Source organism: Chiloscyllium plagiosum, unplaced genomic scaffold (assembly GCF_037043375.1).
Source record: "Chiloscyllium plagiosum isolate Xiang-an unplaced genomic scaffold, Cpla_swu_hap1 HiC_scaffold_35, whole genome shotgun sequence".
NCBI classification, from domain to species: domain Eukaryota; kingdom Metazoa; phylum Chordata; class Chondrichthyes; order Orectolobiformes; family Hemiscylliidae; genus Chiloscyllium; species Chiloscyllium plagiosum.
In genome coordinates, this window is record NW_028270173.1 from 26188603 (window position 1) to 26212324 (window position 23722).

Here is a 23722-nt window from a genome sequence, read left to right on the forward strand (position 1 = left end):
TGAAAAGTCATGAGTAGAGATTGAAAGCTAATTGAAACATAAATATAGTAGCATGGAAATAATAAATGGGCTAATCAGAGGGTGGAAAGATTAATGCCCAAAAAGAAGATTATTAATGGATTTGGAGGTTGTGATTGAAGTATCAAGTCAATATTTCCACGTCTCTTTACCATGGGAGAAGAATTACAAAAATACGCCAGAGTTTTTTTTTTATCAGGCAACTATTTATTAGGTTTTTAATTGGGTTTTCCATTCTTCTCACACTTTACGTTTCATCTTCAACTTAAAAATGACAACATCAAAATAAAAAGTTACACCTTGAAATTACCTCAGATACCCATCTACTCACCATGTCACCTCCCACCACTCCAACCCAATTACAACCAATGTCCCCCATCATCGATCAGCATGTTGTGATCCTAAAAATTATCTTACAGCATGCAATCCACATAATAATTGCCCCATTGTCCAATTAAGTTTTCAAGCCCATCATGATCATCACAAACTGTCAAATTGTGACGGTGGCTCAGTGGTTAGCACTGAGGACCCACGTTCAATTCCCATCTCGGGTGACTGTCTATGTGGCGGTTGCACATTCTTCCTATGTCTGTGCGGATTTCCTCTGGACGTTCTGGTTCCCCCCCCCCCCCCCCCCACAGTCCAAAGATATGCAGGTCAGGCGAATTGGCCGTGCTAAATTGCTCACAGTGTTAGGTGCATTAGTCAGGAGGAGAATGTGTCTGGATGGGTTACTCTTCGGAGGGTCGGTGTGGACTTGTTGGGCCGAAGGGCCTGTGTCCACACTGTAAATAATCTAATCTAAAAAAATTCTCACCCAGGATTACTGTCTGCTTTAATTTGTAAAATTAGACTTTTGTGAGGCATTCAGACAATTTTCTATTTCCAACATTTATAATTCAAAACTCCTTCAAGAGAAGAGATGCCGTTGGAACACTAATGTAAATTGTCCCGTTCTGTTTTTGAAAATTGCTAAGTTTTCACATTCTGAACTTCATTTGTTTTCATCATTGCAGCTTCATCATTGTTTCAAACCTGAAAGAGTATCTCAGACATCTGCATAAATAGTCACCTTCTTCAGTTCTTTGCATATTTCATTTTATTGACCTGTTCTTTAAAATTCTTGTTGGTAGAAGCCTTACAGTGCGGAAGCAGGACATTTAAACCATCAAGTCCACACTGACCCCTGCAAACGGCATCCCATCCAAACGTACCCCACTGCCCTAAACCTGTAACCTAACATACACCATGGATGATCCACCTAGCCTGCGTGTGTATAGACATCCTGGACAATTTAACTTGGTAAAAAACACCTAGCTAGCAGAAATTTGGAATGTGGAAGTTAACCAGAGCATCCGGAGGAAATGCCATGCAGAGACGGAAGAACATGAAACCTTCACACAGACAGTTGCCCGAAGGTGAAATCAAAGACAGGTCCTGCCACTGCGAGGCAGCAGTGCTAAGCATTGAGACAGCAAGTCAGCCCCTTGGATGAATATAATCCAATCTTGTGGTTTATCCATTTTCAACTCATCCAGTATCTCCACTCTTTCACTAAGATTTAATTGACATCTTCATCAGTAAAGACAGGTACCTCCTCAGTATTCCCCCTGCTATTGCGTACTTTGGCTCATAATTAACCTCAACCCTTTTTATCACACTTCTACTTATATGTCTTGGAAATTTAAAAAAATAACTACTATTCAAAAACTCAGAACAGCAAATAGCAAGTTAGAGATCAGTTAGTCGAAAGACAATTATTAGCACGTCCTGGAATATTTACCATCACATTTTATTTCTAAGGTTCATTTTGAGATCCTTCATCTTCTTGTTGAGGCCCTTCAGTCATATTCTCTTTCACTGTGTAGTGCACTTCAATGATGGATTCATTTTTGTCTGAAGCAGTCTTGATTGAGATAGTGGTAAGCAATGGCAGTCTTGGTATTATCTTCTCTCTTTCACTGCTCGGACTTGACTGTGTTTGCTGCTAAATCATTTCCAAGTATGGAATACAGATGATGAATGAGTAGTTTATAAACAACACCAATGATAAACAGACTATGTACCAAAACTCAATTTAAAATCACTCTACACGATTATATAGGTGCACAAATCTCATCAATAGCCAGTATTATAATATTTTTAGTCAGCAAACTCTTTGCAAGAACATATCTTTTACTAGCATCTAAGTCTGACCTGAAATAGTATACCCATTGTGACAACACTTTTTGGTTCTTATATGGGAAATGTGTGACTTCCCTTCAAATATAGTATTTACATAATGTCTTTCATCCATCACTCTCATGGGGCCTGAGCCCATTGGTTAAGTAGCCTGCCAATCTGGAGGGTTAGCATTGAAAGAAGCCAATTTCATGCAAAGACCATTCCGACTGACAGTCATCTTGGCTAATCTGCTGTTCTGAACAAGAACAATTGGTCACGTAGAATGTGCCAGATTCTGCAAACCCTCTTTTCTTTCTTACTTTGTATGATGGCATGGGACAGATATCTTTAATTAGACCTTTCTTTTCTTCAGACCTCCAATACCAGGTAAGGTAAACATAGTGTCTAGTACCCCACTGATACTCCAGAATGGCTCCAAATTTCCTCCTTTTTGAAAATTGTGGTGTCTTCTTGACCCCTTATCAAAGTTCTGTGACTGTTGGTTGGTTCCTCTCTGACAAAATGTTCATATTGTTATCGACATAGAGTGTGAGAGAGAAAGTGACAGAAAGTGAGATTGAGAAAGAAAGAGTGAAAAAGGCCCATCTATTCATCATGGTGGAGATCATCTCCATTGGAGTGAAAGTACCTGAACATCAGGAAATCTATGTTCTGTAACGAGAGCCAACCTTTTAAGGGGCCAGTCTGTAGTTTGCTTATATGTGGTTCTCACAGGCAGCTGGGCATTTGAATGATCAGCTGTGTCCAATGAAATTTTAGTTTGGAGTCCTTGGAATGTGGAAACTGTAGAATAGAGAATTAGTCAAAGATGAGTAGGGCTGCTTTCAGAGAATATTATTCAGGTAGCCACGGTACACGTTTAGAGAAGGAAGATGCCCCTTTGGATCTGGTGTCAGGCCATCATTGAGGATAGTCTTGGAAAATATTGGATCATGAAAAGTATATCTGTATAAGCATAAAGCAAGGCACTATGCTGAGGAAACCCTGCAGTGATGCTTTGGAGCATAGATGACTGATCTCCAACACACAAAATCTTTCTATTTGCCAGATATGACTCTAACCAATGGAAGGTACCACCAATGCCAATGAGCTCAATCTTTTTGAAAGCCTCTTGATGTTATATTCAGGTGAATGCTTCCTTCTACTCTCAGCAAATAGAAAATTGAACAAGGGGCAGTGAACTGCTGGCCTGCTGGACCTAGTTCCAGGGAATGAAGCTGGGCGGGTGTCCGAGGTGATAGCGGGAGAGCATGTTAGTGGTAGCAACCACAACATAGTACTTTTCATATTTGTTTTGGAAAAGAGAACGTTGGTCTACAGGAAAAGAGGGGTTTGGTTTGCAAAGTTCTTGAGTGGATTTGTAGAAGAAGCGAGGGGATATTGGAGGCTTCAGGAAGTTTAAATGTGCACATACTCCCAGGTCTGGGCCAGTTGTACCCCAGACCACAGTGGGACATGAGAAGAAAATTACAGCTATCCTGACCAAAATATTTAAATCATCTCTAGCCAGAGGGAAGGTGCCTGAGCACTGGAGGACAGCTAATGTGGTTCCACTTTTACAAGAAAGGTGGTAGAAATAAATGAAGAAACCATAGAATAGTGAGTCTAATATCAGTGATAGGCAGACTTAGAGTCATAGAGATGTATAGCATGGAAACAGACCTTTCGGTCCAACCCGTCTATGCCGACCAGATATCCCAACCCAATTTATTCCCACCTGCCAGCACCCAGCCCATATCCCTCAAAACCCTTCCTATTCATATACCCATCCAAATGCCTTTTAAATGTTGGAATTATACCAGCCTCCACGACATCCTCTGGCAGCTCATTCCATACACGTACCACTTTTTGCATAAAAAAGTTGCCCCTTAGGTCTCTTTTATATCTTTCCTCTCTCACCCTAAACCTATGCCTTCTAGTTCTGGACTCCCGAACCTCAGGGAAAAGACTTTGTCTATTTAGCTATCCAAATAGTGAAGCAGGAAACTAATCTCTATATTTCGAGGTAAGATTTGATCAGGGAATGTTAGCATGGCTTTGGTCAGGGAGAATCCCATGTCTAACAAATCTGGTGGCGAATTTTGAGGAGGTGACCAAGTGTTTGGATGAAGCTAGTGCATTTGATGTAATTTATAGTTTATATGTAGTTGATGGACTTCAACAACATGTTTACAATATTCACATAGGAAACATATAAAGAAGGTAAAAGCTCATGGGAGCCAAGGTAACTTGGCATATTGGATCCAGAACTGGCTTGGTGACAGGAGACAGAGGATGATGATAAAATACTATTTGTGCAACTAGACCTCAGTGCAGTGATGCAACACAGGATTTGAGATATTGATAAATGATGTAGATGAGAATGTTGGAGGGATGGTAAGCAAATTTGTGGATGACACAATGATTGGGGCTGGGTGGTTGACAGTGATGAGGACAATGTTAGGTTGTGAGAGAATATAGATGGATTGGTCAGATGGAAAGGTCACTGATAAATGTGAGGTAGATATTTACTGCAGTTCTGGTTACCATACTACAGGAATGCCGTGATTGCACTGGAGAGATTGCAAAGGAGGTGCACCAGGATGTTGAGTGGGATGGAGGATTTTAGATATGAAGTGAAATTGAATAAACTCAGTTTCTTTTCTTTGAAGCAGAGAAGGTTGAGGGGAGACTGAATAGAAAAGTATAAGAGAGGCGTGGACATCTTGAATAAATAGCAGATTTACCCTTAGTCTAAGGGTCACAACAAGAGGCATAATTTTAAATTGAAAGCCAAGGAAATTAAGAGGGGATTTGATGACTTTTTTCACCCAAGGTGTGGTGGGAGTCCGTTTTATACTTCCTTGGAGGGTAGTTGAGTTGTGAAACCTCAGCACCACTGAAGTATCATAACATTCAAGGCCATGGATGTAATGCACGAAATTGGGGTTAGTTTTGCAGTGCAGACTCGATGGGTTTAATGGCCTCCCATGCACTGTAGTATTCTATGATGACTGAGAGATTCAAGGCTTTTGGAAATTTGGCCACTTTTTGTTCTGGTTTTCTGTCCCTGGTATTCCTAAACTCTACCTATACAGATTCCACTTCACTTGGAGTTTCTCATCTTTCTCACTATTCTTTAATCAGCAAAGCTACCTCACCTCCCTTTCTCCTTTGTCGGAACTTTCTCAAAACTGTGTACCCCTCACTGGTTATTCAGTTCCTTCAATGGTTATTCTTGAGCAACATCTCCAGAACCCAACCATATTATAATTGTTTATATCTATTTGTGTGACAAATTAATTCAGCAATTCGTTCAAATTAATATTTGTAACAATCAAATGTTAGCAGCAAGTCATTGCTAGCTAATCACTCCCAGGTTAAAAAGAAAGACTGCAAAATTTATTTTAAATGTTTTTGCTGGTTAATTATAGCTGACTTTGTCACATTCACAATTATTTATAGGTGGGCATGATCATTTCACCAGCTGATAGTTTCCCTTTTGAAATACACTTACCTGGCGAGACATGTACATTGCATAGTTATTTTGGTGAATCTCAAATACAACATCAATAATGGTCGAGATTAATTTCTTCATGTTCTCACTGCCTGTTTGTATAGCCTCAGACATTCCACTTTCCAATGGCTCCATAATCAGTTCGTTATTCTCGTTAATATATTTGAATTGATATTTGTGCTTATATTCGGTTTGAGGTTTTGTGTCATCAGCTTTGCAAACGTAGTAGAATAAAATCAATGCAACCACAAGCACCAAGGTGCAATGTAAACTGATACCGATCACCTATTGAGACATCATTGAAGAATCAATAAAATATTTTAAACAACACTTAAACAAAACTACACCATTCTAGAGATTTAATGGTCTTAGTTGTGTGGAACAACTTTCAGCAGAAGCTCATTTCAGCCAAAGTATAATTCAGAGATAATTTGATTTATCTGATTTAGTCTGACAGTCCATCTGCATGAATAGAATGTCTTGTATGAATGAATGTGAGTGTGTATAACAGTGGCCTGTGTATCAAATGTGTGTACATCTGTATACAACAGAATGCCAGTTGTGTGTACAGTGTGTACATCTGTATACAACAGAATGTTGCTGGAAGACATACTTTGTAGGACAGTATGTGTAACAACAGAATGTATGTGTATTTACATGAGAGAGTGTCTAGAGAGAGGACAATAAAGTAAGTATGGGAGAGTGAGTAATAGAAAAAGAAAATGAGATAAATGATATGTTTGGTGCAGGATATTTGGAAGTATGGTTACTTTCATAAAGACCAACATGAACTGCTTGGGAGTGAATGACCTGGTCGGTCTATATTTAGCCTCCACTCCATCCCTCCTGACATGTGCAAAAATCATAATGGATAAAGCCCTTAATGGAATCTAAGTCCCTCAGCGGTTCCAACCCTAGTGTCCGGTAGTCTTTCCTTATTCTCCCAAACGTCCAGGAGGTCTTAGTGAACTGTCCCTCCATCCGGGATGCTCTGGGATTCTGCATCTGCATAGCATTCCCTGACAATCTACTACATTATTTCCCCCAAAGAGACCTTAATGCTCCAGTTGGATCCGATCGCCAGTTGTGAAACTAATTAGGTGTTTTGTTATGTTAATCATACCATGGAAATGAAAGCTACTGTTCCATATTACTTCAAGGCAGTCATTTGCGAGAAGGAAAATTATAGGAAGTACTCACCCGCGAATAATCACAAAGACGACCGTACTCGTGTAAAAAGAAACTGGGATTCTGTTCGCAGCTGAGTTTGGAGCATATTGTACTGTTCACTTTCACATTATCCATTATCATAGAACAGGCATAATAATCACCATCGAGAAACAAAATACCGATCCATATTAGTGATAGGCTGAGTGCTTTGCAGAAAATGACAAGAATGACCTTGGCCAACTTCGTCGAACAACACTCATGCTTCCATGCTTGGAAGGAATTGAAACAACAGAAAGTTCGCCAGTTCCACTCTTTCCTCCAATTGCTTCCCGACTGTTGGCATTTATTTTGTTCACATTGGAGCAGCACACCAAGGGCAAACAATATTGTTGCAGGTATCGAGAAGAACATCCAAACATACTGAACATTTGAGGCTGCAGACATACACGGGCATGGAATGTGCCTTCCTAAGATCTCCTCCAGTTGATAAAGCATGACGATCCCTCCTGTCCAAAATACGGCTGAAGTCCCTGTATCGCTGTTTTGCAGGAACCGAAGTAACTTTGAAGATTTTCCGGGCATTGTAACGGTGACTGCCGCCAAAAAGTTAAACTGACGATACGGCTAGCTCAGCAGCAGCCAACGCGAACAGCTCATAACCAGATCGGAGACGCCCCACCCAGAAGTTTCTGAGGCTGCTCAAATTAATGAACCGCTACATTTCGATCGCATCTGCATTTAGAATGTTTCCTTTACGATCAGAGTGGGGTGGGATCACAGCTTGCCCGATAGACACCTTTAATTTTACTTCATTCGTAATCAACAAAATCATGGGTCGCAGGAGCAGATGGAGGCCCTTCAGCCCGTGGAGACAGCTTTACCATTCAATGAGATCATGGTTGATGTAATAATCCTCAACTCCACTTCCATCTCTCCACAGCCCTTGATTCTCTTAGTGATTATAAATTTAGCTCAGCCTTGTATATACTTAACTAGCCATCCTCCACAGCCCTCTGTGGTAAACAATTCTTCAGATTCACTCCGCTCTCAGAGAAGAAATTCTTCCGCATCTCTGCCTTAGATGTGCAAACCCTTATTCTGACTTGAAGAGTCTTTAGCATGGGGAAAAAGCCTTTTCACATTTACCCTATCATGTCCCCTCAGAATCTTATGCGTTTCAATAAGGACGTCTCTCAGGGCAAGACATGTTCCAGTGTCAAGTCTAACAGGCCACTTCGCCACCAATATTCTATGTCATTGTTGTGGCAAGGAAATCCCACAATAATGAAAATATGGACCACCACCAAAGAAGATAATGGATTATAAACCAGCATAGTGCAGCAGAAAACGTCCAATTCAAATCCAAAAAAAATGTCATGGGGGATCAGTAGTGGCAAAAATAAATCAAGAAATTACACTTGGAATATTGTGTCCAGTTCTGGTCACCCTACTATAGGAAAGATACAGAGACCTTGGAGAGGGTGCAAAAAAGGTTTATGAGGTTGCTGCCTGGACTGGAGGGCTTGCCTTATGAAGAAAGGTTGAAAAAACTCAGACTTTTCTTTCTGGAGAGAAGGAGGAAGAGAGGATACCTGATCGAGTTATATAAGATAATGAGAGGAATAGATAGAGTCAATAGGCAGAGACTTTTCCCCAAGGAAGGATTGACGGGTATGAGGTGTCATAGTTTTAAGATATTAGGGGAAAGGTATAGAGGAGACATCAGAGGTAGGTTTTTTACCTAGAGAGTTGTGAATGCATGGAATGTGTTGCCAGCGGTGGTGGTGGAAGCAGAGTCATTAGCGACATTTAAGCGACTGCTGGACATGCACATGAAGAGCAGTGAGTTGAGGGGTGCATACGTTAAGTTATTATATTTTACATTAGGATTAAACCTCGGCACAACATCGTGGCCAAAGGGCCCAATCTGTGCTGTACTTTTCTATGTTCTATGTACTAAGTTGAAGATACTGATAAACATGAAAAGCCTTCTTTTGGTACAATTTTAAAATCCACAGAGAAATTTTGAAGTTCTAACAAAGGGTCACTTAAACTGAAATGTTAACTCTGATTTCTCTCCACAGATGCTGACAGATCTGCTGAGCTTTTACAGTAATTTCTATTTTTTTCTGATTTACAGTGTCTGCAATTCTTTCAGTTTTATTAAGTTTTTTAGAAGCATCTTCTGACAGTGAAATATAAGTTTTCAGGGCTCCGTCTGTCAGCTTGCATGTGCAATGCCCTGTTTACCTTGTTGTCACTTCAATTAGGTTTACTATTTTATTAAATGACATAAAGAAGAGGCCTACATCCTTATCCTCAAACTTTGGTAGATCTTGTACCAGCTTAAGTATTTCCTTACTTGACCTTAGATTAAAACTGGAATTTTCCTCATCAGAGAGCTTTCCAGCCTCTTTGTTGTCAAAAGAAAACTATTTTAAGGTCTTCTGGTGCATTGGTAGAGCCCCAATCTATGTGCCTAAAGGAGTGCAGTCAAGCTTTACCTGCTCTGGAGGTGTACCTGACATAACTGAGGAGGTTGTTTGATTTCCCTATCAGGTAATTGTCAGGTGAGGTGCCGAGATGGGAGGGACTCAGATGGGTAGTGGCAGTAGAGTGGTCAGTTCTCAGGTACAGAGTAAGTGGGGAGTGGGGATTGGGGTTTGTTGCCATGTGATAGGGTGCCAGGTAAGGAGCATGCTCACTGGGATGGTACCAGTGTGCCAAGGATTTATTTAATCTTTTATGGGATGAGGGCATTGCTGGCTAGGCCAGAGTTCATTGCCCATCACTAAGTACCCAGAGGGCAGTTTAAGAGTCAACCGCATTGCTGTGGGTGAGGAGTCACATGTAGGCCAGAGCAGGTAAGGATGGCAGTTTCTTTCCCGAAAGGACGTTAGTGAACCAGATAGGTTTTGTCCTGACAATTGCCAACAGTTTCATGGTCAATATTAGACTCTTAATGCCAGACGTGTTTTGCTTAAATTCAAATTCTACCATCTGCTGTGGTGGGGTTCGAGCCTTGGTCCCCCAGAATATGGCCTGGGTGTTTGGATTAACGGTTCAGTGATAATGCCAGCAGGCCATCACCTCCCCATTGATGGAATGCAAGAGAAGGGAGCAGAATGCCAAATCAGGTGAGTGATAGAGTGTTTAGGTAATGCAGGGTGGTTGGGAGTAATGAAGTTGGGGATATTGAGGAGACTCCCGGCTCAGCTCTAGCAGAGTGATGGCATAGCTGCAGATTTGGATGAGGCTGTGGACCCCAGAGGTGGGGTGCACGTGGTTGGATATTGGAGTGGATTTGGGGTTTTTGCATCCCTGACAGTATTGGGGCATATGGTGGATGGCGCAGTCAAGTCCCAGGGGGACTTTTAGTCCATAGGAGGGTGTTCAATCCTGAGTGTGCATTGGGTCAGGGGTCAGTAGTGGTGGAAAATGGGTCAGGGTTTGGGTCAGATGATGGTGGTAGAGGGGAAATGATATCAGGTGTTGGCAGCTGGGCTCGGTAGAGATGGGAATCATTTGTAGTTTCTTCAGTGAGTGCAGGATTCCTGTCTGAAATTTCCATCTACATTGGAATAACAGCGGTCTGGTCTTTAGTAAATCTGGGAAAACATATTTAAGGAAGAAATAGATGTATTTCAAGCCACTAGACACATCAAGGCGTTTTGGGGAGATGGAAAAAAGTTCACCTTGAGGAAGTGAGGGGGAAGAGAAGGGTAAAACTCCAAGAACTACAATGACCAATGAGAAGCAAAGCTACAGGTTAACATGGGGCTGGGGGTGGGTGGGTGACGGGGGCGGTGGGGTATTTGGTGTGAGGGTTGAATTCAATGGTTTGGAAAAATATGAAAAAAAGAAAAGAAAGGAGACCTCAGGAGAGTTTATTAAAGCCTCCAGCACAGAAAATAGGACAGTGTATTTGAAAAAGATTTGGAATCAAACTGCAAACACACTGGATAAATGAATGACAATGAGAAGACGGATGGTCAATATAGGACTGAAGGTGTTGTATCTGAATACACGTCATAGATGGAAGTAGGTAAAAGAGATTGTGATGCAAATCACCATTAGCAGGTGTGATGTGGTGGGCATCACAGAGACATGGCTGCAAGAAAATCAGGACAGGGCAGTAAATATTCAAGGATATACGCCCCATCGAAAAGGTAGGCAGGTGGGCAGAGGGTGGAGAGTTGCATTATTTGCAAGAAATGGAACTAAATCAATAGCAACAAATGAAGTGGGGTCAGATGATATAGAATCTGTGTGCGTAGAGTTGAGGTACACAAAGGTAAAAAAAATATAAATGGAGTTATCTACAGACCTCCAAACAGTAGTCAGGATGTCGGGCACAAGGCCAACTGGTAGAAAAGGCATGTAAGAAAGGCAAGGTTACAGTGATCACGTGGGATTTCAATATGCAGGTGGACTAGGAGAACCAGGTTGGTGGTGAATTGCAATAAAAGGACTTTGTGGAATGTCTATGAGATGGATTATTGAAGCAGTTTGTAGTGGAGCTAATGAGGGAGCAGGCAATTCTGGATTAAGTGTTGGGCAATGAGGCAGATTGGATAAGGTAGCAGAAGGTGAAGAAACCCTGAGGAGGCAGTGCCCATAATATGATAAATGTACTCTGCAATTTGAGAGGGAACAGTTAGAATCAGAGGTAATGGTATTGCAGTTGACTGAAGGCAACTACAGAGGCATGAGGGAGGAGCTGACCAGAATCGACTGGGAGAGGACCATATCAGGAGAGACAGTGGAACAGCAATGGCAGGAGTAATCTACGAGGCACAGAAAACTTTCATCTCAAGGAAGAAGAAGCATAATAAAGGGAGGATGAGGCAACCTTGGCTGGCCAGGGAAATCTGGGACAGCATAAAAGCAAAAAACATGAAATATGGCGAAGAGCAGTGGCAATCCAAAGGATTGGGAAGCCAACAAAGATCAACAGAGGACAATGAGAAATAAGAAATAATGAGGGAGAAAATTAAATATGAGGATAAGCTAGCCAGTAATATGTTTTAAAATGCAAGAGTTTCTTAAGATATATAAAGGGCAAAGGAAAAGCAAAAGTAGACATTCGGCCGTTAAAAAATGACCCTGGAGAAGTAGTAATGGGGAATAAAGAAATGACTGAGGAACTGAATAAGTATTTTGCATCAGTCTTCGTGGTGGAAGACATGAATAATATCCCAAAAATTCAACAGAGTCAGGGGGTGGGGGGCAGAGATGAGTGTAGTAGCCATAGCTGTTAGGTGGCCAAGGCGAAGGTGTTAGAAAAACTGAAAAGTTTGAAAGTGAATAAATCACCATAACCAGACAGGGCACGCCCCAAAATTCTGAAGGACATAACTGAAGAGACAGTGAAGACTTTAGTAGTGACCTTTGAGGAATCACTGGAGTCAAGGACGGGCCCAGAGGACTGGAAAAATCAGGAATGTACCCCTTGCTTAAGAAGGCATTAGGGAAAAAGATGGGACTTATAGGCTGAATAAACTGACCTCAGTCATTGGTAGGACTTTGAAGTCTGTTGTGAAGGATGTGGTTTCTGAATATTTAGAAATGCACGGTAAAATAGGGCAAAGTCAGCATGGTTTCATTAAGGGGAGGTCATGCCTGACAAATCTGGAAGAATTCTTTGCAGAAGTAACGAGCAGGTTAGACCGAGGCGAGCCAATGAATGGTATCTATCCGGGCTTCCAGAAGGCATTTGATAAGGTGCCGCATAGGAAACTGCTGAGTAAGAAAAATGCCTATGGCTTTCAAGGCAAGGTACTAGCATGGATAGAAAGTTGGTTATCTGCCAGAAGGCAGAAAGTGGGGATAAAATTATCCATGGAGAAAGTGAGGACTGCAGATGCTGGAGATCAGAGCTGAAAATGTTTTGCTGGAAAAGCGCAGCAGGTCAGACAGCATCCAAGGAGCAGGAGAATCGACGTTTCGGGCATGAGCCCTTCTTCAGGAATGAGGATAGTGTGCCAAGCAGGCTAAGATAAAAGGTAGGGAGGAGGGACTTGGGGGAGGGGCGTTGGAAATGCAATAAGTGGAAGGAGGTTAAGATGCGGATGATTGGCCGGAGTGGGGGTGGGGGCAGAGTGGTCAGGAAGAAGATTGCAGGTTAGGAAGGTAGTGCTGACTTCAAGGGTTGGAGTAAACAGCCCAAATAGAGATAGTAGATGATTTGCTGGAAATGCCTGCGATGTGGATGCAGGGAGACCTGGTTTAGGAACTGAATATCTAAGATGAATCACAGCATTTGCAAAGACACCAAGGTAGGAAAAGGAGGTGGGCTAGCTTTGTTGATGCAAGAGAAGATCAGCATTGCAGTGAAGAATGATATTAGCACTGGAATGAAAATGCAGAATCAATCTAGATAGAAATAAGAAGCATCAAGGGAGACAGGTCCCTGGCACGAGTAATCTACAAGTCCTTAAACAATGGTTTTGCAGTGGGGCACAGTACATTCCATGAAGTACTGTGGGTTTATAAGAAAAGTACAACAATTATCATGGGTGATTTTAATAAGCTTACAGACTAGATTAATCAAATTGGCAATAAGAGGTTGATTGTTGTCACAATAGTTTGAAGGTGCAAAATATTTTGGAGTTGGTATTGTGTCATGAGATGGGATTAAGTAATGATCCCAAGTAAAGGATCTTTTAGGAAAGAGTGATCATAACATGCAGGAATTTTAAATTCAGTTTGAGGGTGAATTTGTTATCCCACATGAGGGTTCTGGAGTTAAGCAAAAGTAATTTAATTGCCATGAGGATAGATTTGGTAGGATGGGGGTTTGGTTGAACATTATGGCTCAGCAATGAAGTTAAAGATACCACAAAAACAAAGACTAAAACAGACAGATTGCGGATGGCCAGTGGCAGACTGAAAGGTTGGGAAACTTTTCAAGATTGCCAAAGAGTTATGAAAAAAAAGTAATAAAAAGAGCAAAGGCAAATTTTGAAAGAAGCAAACTGTAAAAGTGGATAGCAAAAGCCATGATCCATAAGATATTTAAAGGAAAAAGAGCAGCTGTAATGAATGTTGGGGATCATTCGAGGATGAGAGCAGGCAGTTAATAGTGGGGAACACAGAAATGGCAGAGATGCTATATCAATATTTTTGTTTAGTTTTTGCAGTGGGGGCCAATAATACCAAACTAGTAGTAACTGAAACAACTCCACAGATGCTGGTATCCTGTCACCAGGTCACTCTGAAGAGTCCTTGCTAGTACCGCCTCTTCAAAGTTAGCTGTCAGAATGCTAGAATTTCTGACACTCTTTTTATCAGTCAGCCTGGGCTTCCTGATTGGATCAGATTAACAGCCCCTATCAGTGAACTCATATTCTATATGGTCCAGCTTGATGACATTGTTCCAATCACTACAGATACAGGAAATGCAGAATTTATAGAAAGGGAGGAACAGTCATCATCCACAGGAAAAAGTACTTGGCAAACTATTGCACTTGAAGGCAGACAAGCCCCTAGGGAGTGATGGCCTACATCCCAAGGTTTTAAAGGGAGTGGCAGCAGAGATAGTATATACACTGGTTAAAATATTCAAACATTCCCTGAATGCAAAAATGTGAATAAAATACTATTAATCAATAAGGCAGGGAGGCAGAAAGTAGGAAGCTGTGGCCTAATCAGTTTCACATCTTTTATTGGATAATTGTGAGAATCCATTATCAAGGAAGTAAAGATATTTGGAAATTCAAAATGCAATCCATCAGAGTCAATAAACTTATGAAGGTTCAATAGTCTTTACGTAGGTTCAGTTTGATTCTAAATTGATTCTCTTCCTGTAAAGAGAACCTGAGCAGTTTAGACTTATAATCTTTTGCAGTTATGAAGAATGAGCAGCAAGCTATTTGAGGGAAGAAGATGCTGAAGGGGTTGCCAAAGTAAACAGAGAGGATGTTACCACTTGTGACACAATCTAGAATGAGAGATCATAGGATGTATGGTAACAGATGTGAAAAAGCAACAAGGAGAAATTACTTCTCTCAAAAGGTCATATATAAATGTGCAGTGGATTTTGGGACTGTGTACATTAAGAAGGAGACAGACAGATCTTTGGTTTGTAAAGGGTAAAAGGCTATATGGGGAGCAGGCAGGAAAATGGAATTGAGGCCAAGATACAATCAGCCATGATCATATTAAGTGGTGGGGAAAGCTCCTATGACTGAGCTGCCAGTCCAAATGGAATTCTTTTGTTCTTTGTCAACTGCTCTGACCTGCAGTGGAATAAAATTTGTTAACTTCCTCCCATTAACTGTTTGCAATGTGTAGTTGAACATACTGATAAAATACTTGGAAGAAGTTTGCACTTTTTTGTCAAGAGATGTGCTTTCTCATTTTCAGTAATGATATATAGGAAATGATTCCAAACATTTCTCCTTCTGATGGAGATCAACAGGACTATTTGACTGAGATAAGCACTTGAGTGCCTTTTGCAAATAAGCCAGCCAATTGTGGCTCTGACTCATTGCAGGAGAAGTACCAAAACTAAGGAACTGCTGTTGTTAATAGATAATCTAGAGGCAAAACTAACTGAGGAATTGAGGGATAACTTACTCGTATAAAGACACTTTACATTTAATCTTACTTGGACTATTTATGCTTTGAACAGGGGAAGGAAGTCACACAATTTATTTTGTCAAACAAGGAGTTGTCATATTGTCAGGAGCAATATGCAGTAATTTTGCAAAAGCTTCTATTCCTGGTAGTGAACCACGGAGTTGTTTGCCCAAGATAAGAACTTGAACACATGCTTATCAGCAACTCGTGGATTTCCTCCAGATATGCAGAGTTAGTAATTTTCTTAGGAAAGGAAGTTGAACATTTAGACTCCCTACAGTTTGGAAATAGACCATTTGGCCCAACAAGTTCACGTAGACTCTCCAAAGAGTGACTCAACCAGACCATGTGCCTACCTTATATTTAACCCTGACTAATACACCTCACACTACAGGCAATTTAGCATGGCCAAATTTCCTAACCGACGCATCTTCAGATTTTGGGGAGGAAACTCAAGCAGCCACTGGGACAACATGCCAACCCTGCACAAACAGTCACCTGAGGCAGGAATCAAGCCCAGGTCTCTTAAGCTTTTAAGGCAGCAATGCTTACCACTGAACCATTGACTCTGAAGAGCTCTTTGATATCATGTGACTGGTGATATTTGTTTGTTTTGCTTTTTTTTCAAATGTAACTTGGAGAGGTTCTTGTTTTATCTTGCTCAGTTGGAGGAAAGCCTGCAAAAATAAGTTGAATTTGGGAAACGCTTGCAGTGTACAAGCTGCTCAGATTCATTTCTGAAAAGAAAATACAATTTGTCAATTCACGGTGATAAATATGTGTTCATTTAAAGACCAACTGAAGCACCATCTTAAGCTTAAATTTCCTGAGTAAGCTATGTCTTATCTATTGAGAAATGTTTTTTCCTGTTTCCCTGAAAAGAAGGAGAATGTTTTTGCATGTATGGTTTAGGGATATTTACAGGAACAAACACTTACACTTCAACGTAAAGAATAAAAGCATCTTTATTCTTTTATAAATCATCATAAATGTGTTCATTGACAAATTTATTTGATGGATCACTTTTTAAAACCTGGTATGGATAAGATATTTTTTGGACATCTTGATAACTGGGAACAGTTATTTTATTTTATATGATGTACTGAGGCAGTGCATTTGTCCAGCCTCGATAATAACAATAACCATGAGCTTAAACATCTGCTGTGCCCAACACTATGCTGCAGGGTATATAATCTGGTGGTTCTGACATCACAAAATGTCCTAACATCTAAGTGTATTGTTAATTCTTTGCCGGCCTGTGAAAATCCTGGAACTGCATAGCAACTCTCCCGTTTCTAAGCTCTGACATCAGAACAGATCACTTTACTGCAACAAAGTGACAATTCCATTGCAAATCAGCTGGATCAAAATTCTGCATTTGGTAAATACAATTAAATATATAAATTGGTGCAGGCGGACTGATTATTCATTGCTTGTGTGCTGGTGGAGTCTGGGTAACTGGCAAAAGCAGTAGCGGTTCTACCCACAGAAACTGGACAGTCAATCCTACACAGCCACCAATCAAGCTGCATGCATTAATGTTGGCTTGAGGTCCTTCAGTACCCCTCACAAACCTATGAGCTTCAATACATTGATTGGCAAATGCAGCTCGCATATTGGAAAAAACCTTGAAATCCAAATTCCCATCCAAGCTAGATATCTCACAGACATTTTCACAGACACTTATTCATTCAGAGGGTGTGGGTGTTGATAGCTGAGACCAATATTTGTTCTCCATTTTAAATTACCCTTCAGAATGTAGTTATAAGTGGCGGTGAACTGCTTCACATTATGTGCTGCAGGAATACGACATGCATGCGATTTTAAGTTTTTTATTTTAAACAATTTAAGTGACACCATGCACATTGAAACAAAACTGTATAAACCATGGGTGACAAGGTGGTTAGCAGTGATGCCTCACCTGATCAGGGACATGGGTTTGATTCCACTGTTGGATGAAAGTCTATGTGGAGTTTGCACATTCGCCCCGTGTCTGTGTGATTTTCCTCTAGGTGCTCTGCTTTCCTCCCACAGTCGAAATATATACCTGTTAGATTAATTGACCACACTAAATGGCCCCATAGTGTCCAGGGATGTAGATTTGTGCATTAGAACATAGAACAAAGAACTGTACAGAACAGAATTGGGCCCTTTGGCCCATGATGTTATGCCAAACATGTTGCCAAATTAAACTAATCCTTTCTGCTTGCCTGTCCATATCACTCCATTCCTTGCATACTCATGTGATCAACTAAAACGCCCCCTTAATTGCCCCTATTCTATCTGATCCACCACCATCCCTGGCAGCTTGTTACACAATCCTACCACACTATGTGTAAAAATAAATGACCCTCATATCTCCTTTGAACATTTCCTCTCTCAATTTAAATGCAAGCTCATAGTTTTAGACATTTTAATTCTAGGAAAAAAAGAGATTCTGACAGTCAAACCTATGTATACATGCCTTAATTTCTGTCAAGTTTTCTGTCAGCATCTGCTGCTCCAGATAAAATGACCCCTGTTTTTCTAATCTCTCCTTCTAGCTCATACTCTGTAATCCAGGTCTCATTCTGGCAAACCACTTCTGCACTGTCTCCAAAGCCTCCATATCCTTCCTGTAATGTGGCACTCAGAATTGGCCCAACTAAAGTCTTATAAAGCTGCACCATGACTTCCCAACTCTTGAACTGAATTGTTTTTGATAAAAGCAAGCATACGCTATCTTTACCACTCCATCAACTTTTGTGGCCACTTTCAGGGAGGTATGGACTTGAACCCCAAGATCACTTTGTACATCAGTGCTGTTCAGAGTCCTGTCATTAACTGTATTTTTTCCTTAACCTTTTGTCTCCCCAAGTGCAGCACCATATACTGACATGGATTGAAGTCCATCTGCCATTTCTCTGCCATATTTTAACTGCTGTATATCCCGCTGTACCCTTTGACGACCTTCTATACTATCTACAACTCCACTAATCTTTTTATTGTCTGCAAACTTACTAACCCACCCATCTGTGTAATATATATATATATATATATATATCACAAACAGCAGAGACCCCAGTACATATTCCTGTGGAACACAACTAGTCACAGACCTCCAGCCTGAAAAGCACCCTTCCATCAATACCCTTTGCCTTCTATGAGCAATCCAATTCCGAATCCATGTATTCAAAAAACCGTGGATTCCATGCATTTTGATCTTCTGATCTTCTGAGTAAGCCTACCATGTAGGACTTTGTTGAAAGTCTGACAAAAATCTATGCAAACAACATCCGTGGTTCTCTCATCATTAATTGCCTTCATCACTTCCTCAAAAAATTTAATCAAGTTAGTAAGACATGAACTGCCCTGCACTAAGCCATACTGAGTATCCCTAATTAGGTCATGCTTTTCCAAATGTACATGAGCCTGTACTGAATGATTCTCTTCAATACCCTCCTGACCAGTGATGTGAGATTTACCGGTCTATTACTTTCTGGACTATCCCTAATTCCCTTCTTGAACTGAAGCATAATGTTAGCTACTCATATCCTTTTTTTGGGCAAATACCGATGCAAAGTAACTCATTTAGAATCTCACTCACATCCTTGTCTTTCCTCCTTACTGGATCATACCAGCCCTGACCTTCATCAGCAGGTGTTTAAATGATTTCCACATGTCAAATGTGAACTTGACAAATTAACATTCCCTAGCTGCTGCCTAATATTGACATAATTTGGCCTCCTCCAGTTTAGTTCCTTCCACCATGAGAAATGCAAGGTTACAGGGAATGCTGTTTGAAGGGACAGTGTGGGCTCAATTAGTCCAATGGCCTAACTCCCCACTGTAAGGATTCTGTGAACGAAAAGAACATTTTTTCTTAAAAAAAAGGAACCGTGGTCCAATTAGAGCTTTTAACCGCACATTCTTGTAAATAAACTTTTTAAGTTTTCAGTCTGCAGCTCAGCTCTTCAGAAACAATATTTTTTGTTGGCTGTCATATTTTCAGACAAAAAAAATTTAGTTACAAATTATGTAACTTAAAATGTAGTACAGTTTCTGAAAGGAGCTGTCCGAATGCAATTTCTTTTTTTCTTTCACGCAATAAGATGTTGATGGGTGTTATACCAGAGATTCTCTGATGAGCATGAATGCCAGCACTCTGAACATAAGGTAAAACAGAAGAGATATATTCTCACAGTGTGCAGTCAGTGCTACTTTATCTTTTCTGATATTATAATAAACAGGTCACTTCCAAATTATGGTTGGGACATCTGTGCTGCAGGCGTTTCAAAGTGTTGACACCCCTGCAGGGAATATTGTAGAACTGACAACAAATCTTGGGTGTTGAGAGGTTTCAGTGTAGCTGTCTGGTACCGAAAGTGGTGCAGTGGGAATTGGTGATAAATGAACACAACTAAAGGAGTTTGTGCTGAGCGGTAGCCGGAGCCCCAAATCAACTTCCTGGTGCTTTAGGAGTTAGATTAGATTACTTACAGTGTGGAAACAGGCCCTTCGGCCCAACAACTCCACACCGACCCTCCGAAGAGGAACCCACCCAGACCCATTCCCCTACATTTACCCCTTCACCTAACACTATGGGCAATTTAGCATGGCCAATTCACCTAACCTGCACATTTTTGTGTTGTGGGAAGAAACCGGAGCACCCGGAGGAAACCCACACAGACACGGGAAGAATGTGCAAACTCCACACAGACAGTTGCCTGAGGCAGGAATTGAACCCGGGTCTCTGGCAGTGTGAGGCAGCAGTGCTAATCACTGTGCCACTGTGCTGCCCACGGTGAAAAGAACTCATTGAAAAATCGACACTGTTTCCTTGTACTTCAACAGATATAAGTCAGAACTACACTAGCCTATTCTTTGGGTTCCCTGCAGGAGTATTGCTTCTGATAAGGCTACTGCTGCATGTTGAATCAAATAAGTTCTACTGCATTTGTAAGATTTTCGAGCATTGCTGTTGTATAAATGATTTGGATGTCAGCATAAGAGGTATAGTAGTAAGTTTGCAGGTGACACCAAAATTGGAGGTGTAGTGGACAGCGAAGAAGGTTACCTCAGATTACAACAGGATCTTGATCAGATGGGCCAATGGGCTGAGAAGTGGCAGATGGAGTTTAATTTAGATAAATACAAGGTGCTCATTTTGGGAAAGCAAATCTTAGCAGGACTTATACACTTAATAGTAAAGTCCTAGGGAGTGTTGTTGAACAAAGAGACCTTGGAGTGCAGGTTCATAGTTCATTGAATGTGGAGTCTCAGGTAGATAGGATAGTGAAGAAGGCATTTGGTATGCTTTCCTTTATTGGTCAGAGCATTGAGTACAAGAGTTGGGAGGTTACGTTGCAGTTGTACAGGACATTGGTTAGGCCACTTTTGGAATTTTGTTTGTGATTCTGGTCTCTCTCTGATAGGAAATATGTTGTAAAACTTGAAAGTGTTCAGAAACTATTTAAAGGATGTCGCCAGGGCTGGAAGGTTTGAGCAATCGGGAGGGAATAGGCAGGGGCTATTTTCCGTGGAGCATCGGATGCTGGGGGCGTGACCTTATTGAAGTTTATAAAATTATGAGGGGCATGAATAAGGAAAACAGACAAGGTCTTTTCCCTAGTTTGGGGGAGTCCAGAAGTAAAGGGCATAGGTTTAGGGTGAGAGGGGAAAAATTTAAAAGGGGCCTTAGGGCAACCTTGTCACGCAAAGAGTGGTACATGTATGGAATGAGCTGCCAGGAGAAGCGGTGGAGGCTGATACAATTACAAGATTTAAAGGCACATGGATGGGTATGTGAATTGGAAGGGTTTTGAGGGATATGGGCCAAGTGCTGGCAAATGGAACTAGATTAATTTAGAATACCTGGTCAGCAGGGACAAATTGGACCAAATGGTCTGTTGCCATGCTGTACATCACTCTATTTTGTTTAGACCTTGATTCTTTTTAAGAAATATTGCAATATTTCTTGCTCCCTGTAATCTCAAATACAATTTATCAATTTATGCTTGCTTTTCTTTAAAGCCTGTTCCTAACTATACATTTTGGAATCTTACATGTAAATATATATTTATATATTATAAATTCATTTATTCAGTGTTTAATATTCAAAATGCAAAATGCACACAGTTCCCAACTCTGAAATCCACCACAATCACCCGGTTCCTGTCCCCTGATTCAAATCCAAAACTAGTCCTCCCAAGTAGTCCTGACCAGTCATTGCTCAATTACAATGCTATAGGTCATGAACTAACCAGAGCTGCCTTAAAAGGATGCGTCTATCCAAGTTAAAACTTCAACTGTCCTCCATAAATCACTTTTTTGTAAGGATAAAAGAGATTAGTTAGAAACTGATAGTGAGGCAGTCATGACCTGTAAAAAGAACATTTTATTTCATAATCTTGCAAAATCCTTAACCTTAAAAGAAATCATGATAAAATTTCCATAATACAAATCAGATTCAAAACAGTCCCAGATCTCAAGCTCCAGGGAACATTCAATCACCAACAAACGAATGTGCATTCACACTGAATCACAAAGGGTTAAACTTTCTGTTAGCTGTACAACTCTTTTCTCTCTCTCTCTCTCTCTCACACACACACACACACACACACAGACACCATGTCTCACAGACACTTTGAGTTTCCCGCAACGACTCCTCTAGCTTTTGAATTAGTTACAAAGTGCACCCTCAGTAGCCCTTCAGCTACTAGCTCTTCTGACACGAAGCATAATCTGATTCCTCTTGACTGTAAGGCTGTTTTTCATTGACATTTTATCATTTGTTTATTATCCTTTCCTCGCATCCGAGGATTGTACTTCCAATCTCGTAACATTTTTCCTCAAGGACTGTCTGTTAGGATGTGGTCTTCGGACATCCCTCTCATGTTTCTTTCTACATCTAAATTGCTATTCTTATTTCCCATTTTAATTCTCGGCCGTTTTCTTTATATAATTTTAATTAACCTCTCTGAGCTTCGGTATTACCTTCTTCCACACCCACTTCAGGGTCCTAATCTCCACGTGGGGGTTTCCCCTCTTAATAACCGGTCGAAGGCTGGGTGATCGAATCAGTTAGACACCTTACTTGTTGGATTAATCTAGCCAATTAAAGGCCTTTATTCTCTATTTTTTTAAGTTGCCAATTCCCCCGTACTTCTCGTACGGAACCGACCACCAAGGTAATACTTAAAGGTCAATTTTCATATCTTGGTCTGTGCGCAAAAGTTACCTGGTCGAATCAGCGCGCCCCGTCCCGCGGCAATACCAGACAGCAAAAACAATTGTCAATCTAGGTCGCCCGAAATTTACCTTTACCCGGGTCTTATGTACACAAGATTAACCCAACCGAACCACCACATCTTAGTGCCCTTCGCACCACGGCAAAACCGCAAGTAATGCTGCAAATCCCGGCCGTCCACGAATGCCGACCAACCCATCACGTCTCAGCACACCTAGAACTACGGCGAAACAGCAAGGACTGCTGCAAATCCCGGCCGCCCGCGACTGCGGGTCTTAAGTCCATAACAGTTACCCGACCAACCCGCCGTGTCTCAGTGCGCCTCGCTCGTGGCAACCCGTCGCGTCTTAGTTCACCTTGTCCGTGGCAAAGACTAACAACAAACGTCGCTGCAAATCTAGATCGGTCTTGTGTACATAAGAGTTACCCGACCAACCCACCGCGTCTTAATGCGCCTCGCTCATGGCAAAGACTGACAACAAAATAAAACCTGCTGCCTACCCCGGTCGCCTGGATAATACTTATTTAAGGCCTTTTTCTTACCCGGGTCTTGTGCACAAGAGTTACCCGACCGAACCCGCTGCGTTGCGTCTGCCCGTCTTGTTTCCAGGGTCTCTCAGTCCGTATCACGCTCGCCCAAAGCCGCCTCGTCAACAAGGGGAAACCAGAGATCGCCGAAATCAGCGAGGTGCACCTTCTCCGTTCCTACAAGAATGGAGACCGGAGCTTGGGATCCCGGAACGAGCCCCCAAATCTGTTAGAAACAAGTTCAATAAAATTTAGACAAGACCACCAAACCTGGAAACAAGACAATTTATTCTACGATCTTGCAAGAAAGGGCATTAAATGCAGAAGAAAATAAGCAAATTAGAACTTAGGTTAGTGTACAGTTATACCCTTTGAGCTGAGTGAGGTAATCTCTCCAGACTCCTAATTATCCAATCTTTCTTACTATGCCATACCACTGCCCAGCTGCACTCCACCCATATTACTTCCCTCTTCCCCAGGCATGTGCTTCTCCTTGCAATTACTTTCCTTTTTCT

General features: G+C 41.3%; 1 protein-coding gene across 3 annotated transcripts; it reads right to left on the reverse strand.

Annotated features, from left to right (window-relative positions):
• Positions 1-213: 213 nt before the first annotated feature.
• Positions 214-23418, reverse strand: LOC122547511 (uncharacterized). 3 transcript variants are annotated; one of them, XM_087979427.1, is made up of 5 exons: positions 23223-23418; positions 16004-16128; positions 6899-7600; positions 5699-5983; positions 214-2005 (listed from the first exon to the last, which is right to left on the reverse strand). In XM_087979427.1, the coding sequence occupies exons 3-5, from the start codon at positions 7448-7450 to the stop codon at positions 1817-1819; spliced, it is 1026 nt and encodes a 341-aa protein (XP_087835553.1). In that variant the 5' UTR covers positions 7451-7600; positions 16004-16128; positions 23223-23418; the 3' UTR covers positions 214-1816. The 3 variants fall into 3 exon arrangements, with proteins under 3 accessions (XP_087835553.1, XP_087835554.1, XP_087835552.1); XM_087979428.1 differs by having other exon boundaries at positions 214-2002; positions 16004-16188; XM_087979426.1 differs by having other exon boundaries at positions 16004-16188.
• Positions 23419-23722: the final 304 nt, after the last annotated feature.

What these genes read in the sequence shown, in the direction of transcription:
- LOC122547511 (XM_087979427.1), bottom strand. Translation starts at nt 7,450, where the DNA reads ATGCCCGGAAAATCTTCAAAGTTACTTCGGTTCCTGCAAAACAGCGAT. An exon ending in GTCTTTGTGATTATTCGCGG is followed by an intron (nt 5,984 to 6,898) that starts GTGAGTACTTCC and finishes ATGTCTCAATAG; the next exon opens with GTGATCGGTATCAGTTTACA. An exon ending in CAATGTACATGTCTCGCCAG is followed by an intron (nt 2,006 to 5,698) that starts GTAAGTGTATTT and finishes GAAATGATTTAG; the next exon opens with CAGCAAACACAGTCAAGTCC.